This window comes from Octodon degus, unplaced genomic scaffold, assembly GCF_000260255.1.
Source record: "Octodon degus isolate 3935 unplaced genomic scaffold, OctDeg1.0 scaffold00276, whole genome shotgun sequence".
In the NCBI taxonomy this organism is placed as follows: Eukaryota; Metazoa; Chordata; class Mammalia; order Rodentia; family Octodontidae; genus Octodon; species Octodon degus.
In genome coordinates this window covers 1,537,092-1,540,271 of record NW_004524852.1, presented here as the reverse complement: position 1 = coordinate 1,540,271, position 3,180 = coordinate 1,537,092, and the positions used below count along the sequence as shown (strand labels likewise).

General features: G+C 43.5%; 1 protein-coding gene and 1 pseudogene across 1 annotated transcript in view; one reads left to right on the top strand and one right to left on the bottom strand.

The window, feature by feature from the left end:
• Positions 1 to 676: 676 nt before the first annotated feature.
• Positions 677 to 1,331, bottom strand: LOC101568818 (annotated as a pseudogene).
• Positions 1,332 to 1,652: 321 nt separating this feature from the next.
• The window catches only part of Haus4 (HAUS augmin like complex subunit 4), a 4,879-nt gene continuing 3,351 nt past the window's right edge, over positions 1,653 to 3,180 (top strand). The window contains exons 1-3 of the mRNA XM_023706965.1: positions 1,653 to 1,657; positions 1,775 to 2,093; positions 2,409 to 2,543. Coding sequence (XP_023562733.1) covers positions 1,653 to 1,657; positions 1,775 to 2,093; positions 2,409 to 2,543 — 459 coding nt within the window. The remainder of the gene's footprint in view (positions 1,658 to 1,774; positions 2,094 to 2,408; positions 2,544 to 3,180) is intronic.

Sequence of the window (3,180 nt, the reverse complement as noted above, 5' to 3'; positions counted from 1 at the left end):
CTGGCATGTGGTGCTGGGGGATTGAACCGCGGTCCCTGTGTTTTGCTTAGCTTAGCTTGCTCTAAGTAGGTGCTTTAGACCACTGAGCCATCTCACCAGCCCCCAATAAATAAATATTTTTTTTAAAAAATTAAAACTCCAGTAATTCTGCATGAATGAAGCATTTGGGTGCTGTGATGATCCCTGCTAAAGGGTTCCTTGTTCTCTGTTTTGTGTTTACCAACGGCACTTGCATTTTCTTTCTTTCTTTTGTTTGTTCGGGTTTTTTGTTCTTTTTTGGCAATGCAAAAGATCAAACACAAACCTTGTTCAAGACAAACATGCTTGACCACTGAACTACATCTTTAGTCCCTGCAGTCTCTGCTTCTAAGAAGTTAGTTTTGGGGCTGGGAAGATGGCTTAGTGGAATAAGTGCTTCCCTGGCAAGCGCAAGGGCCTGAGTTCAATCCCTGGTTCCAGCAAAAAAAAAAAAAGAGTTAGTTTTATTAGATACCATTTCCCTTTAATTGACGTGTGTGTAGCCAGGGGATATGGTGCATACCTGTAATTGAATCACTTGGGAGACTGAAGCAGGAGGATTATGCATTTGAGGGTCTGGACTACATAGATGACCCTGTTTCTTTTTTTTTTTTATGTTTTAAAAAAAATCTGGTTTTATTACTCCCAGCAGAAGTGGCTACATGGGGTGGTGGTGGGCTCGGCTCAGGGCCTGCATAGGCTGGAAGGAGGTGATATCTGAGTATCTGGCAGGGAAGGTGTGAGGCCAGGCCCAGGGGCCTTCAGTACGCTTCTGGGCCGACATGAAGGAGGAATGGCCAGCTACAGCTAAGCCACCAATAAGGTTAAAAAATTCTTGGAAATCTAGCCACCCATCACTGTTGAGATCCAGCTTCTTCATCGTGTAATCAAGAACACCAGCGTCCTTCTGGTTCTTTGTGAAAGCAGCCAGTTCTTTATTCAGGAACGCTAGGAACTCTGTCTTGGAGAGTGTGGTGCTATCTCCATCCCTTCCAGCATACTTCTGGAAAACAGCAATCAGGGACTCGATGTACCGCTCAGTCTCTGTAGGGCTGGACCTTTTTGTTGGTCAGGTTGGATCGGAGTGGAGTGGAGCAGAGTGGTCCAGGTGCGGAGGCTGCACCAAGCTGCTGAGTCCCCTGGGAGATGACCCTGTTTCAAAAAAAAAAAAAAAAATCCAGTTGTGGAGGCACACACCTCTGATCCCAGCATTTGGGAGGTTGAGGTAGGAGGATTACATGAGTTCCAGGTGAACCTGGGCTACATAATGAGACACTGTCTCAGCATCACCCTCCCAAAATAAAGCTGGGCATTGTGGCACATGACAGTAATCCCAACACTTTGGGGGCTGAGAGAGGAAGATCATGAGTTTGAGGCCAACCTGGGCTATGCAGTGAATTCAGTGCCAGCCTGAGCGATACTGAGACCCAAACAAAACCAAAAACCCCTCCAAAAATAAAAATACTTGAATATAAAACAAATGCTTGTTACTTTGAATATCACCTCCAGTTTATTGTTTTGTTTTGATATAGGCCTTGGTATGTAGGGCAGTCTACCCTTCAATTTATTCATACCCCAGGCTGGCTGTGAACTTATGATGGACCACCTGCCTTAGCCTTTAAGTGCTGGGATTAATGGCGTGCACCAGTATACCTGGTTTATGTTGGGTTGCTTTTAAAAATCTCTTTAGATTTAGAATTCTTTCCTAACAAAAGCCCAGGTTTTTTGAGGCTAAGCTATGCTTGACTGTATAAAGGGAGATTCTGAATCTTTTTACTTTTTCATTCCCACACCGTTTAGTGTGCAGCAGACAGTTTCCTCCTTGTAACCTAAGTGAAGACGACCTGCTGCAGAACCCACACTTCAGCCAGCTGCTGCTGAGTCTCTCACAGCATGTGGACGAGAGTGGCTTGAGCCTCTCCCTGGGCAAGGAGCAGGCCGAGGCATGGAAGGAAGTTCGACTGCATAAGACAGCATGGTTGAGGTTTGAGATTTTACAGCGAGTCATTCAAGAGCTGCTTGTGGATTACTATGTGAAGAAGCAAGACACAAATTTAACTTCTGAGGACAAAAAGGTGAATCTGAAGAGATGATGTTGGTGTCCATTACCAATTATAGGAATGACCAGGCCAGCTGTGGCCTTGTCTGATAATATGGTGTAGGGAAAGATGGGCCTTGAGTAATGGTTTATTAAAAAAGAAATGAACTGTAGTCATCAGGCAAGGATTTGAAATAGAACAATTGACTGGAGAGCCCTCTTGCTGCTGAGTTATCTGAAGAGGGTGACATGTTTGAAAACATTGGAAATGTATGAGAAGCAGTTCATAGGGATGGAAGAGGTGATAGGAAAAATTTTATAATTATCTCTTGCTTTTTATTCTCTTTTTCAGTTCCTTGAGACCCTTGAACATCGGCTACTTGTGACTGAACTGACACAGATCTTAAGCCCTGGCCAGGAGATGGGGACGCCTCTACTGCTAGGGCTGGAGAAGGCGGACCTTCTGGAACTCATGCCACCCTCAGAGGTTGGGAGTGGGTTCATACTGGGAGGAAAGAAGCAAACCAGCCTAATTTCTCTCGTTTCTTCAAGATGTGTTGTTAAGCGATACTGTTTTTGTAAAAATTAGGTACATCCATGATGGTCAAACTCAAAGAAAACTTTATGTAGAAGAAAGTAAAAGTTGAGATAGTTAAATATAAAACTTTTTTTTTTTTTTTTTGCGGAACTGGGGATTGAACTCAGGCCCTTGCGCTTGCTAGAGAAACGCTTATAGAAATATAATACTTATTATAAACAGCTTGATATAAATGGCATTATAGTCTCTATCCTTATTTTTTAATTAACAAAATTATTTATTTGACACAGGGATTCACTACGTAGACCAGACTTGTTCATAGTGACCCTCCTGTCTCAGCCTCACCAGCGTTGGGATTACAGGTCTGCCCCACCATACCTGGTTTCATTATGGCACATCCAGGGTTCCAGAAACAACATACCTATACGGTATGCTGTACCATTATTGGGGAATCACACGTGGGTCCTCACACTTGCCAGGCAGGCCCTTAGACCACAGGCTATCTTCTCAGTCCATTATAGCCTCCATTCTTGTACAGAGTTTGTTTGGGTGTTAGATTTTAGACTTTTGTTTTCTTTTTTTTTTT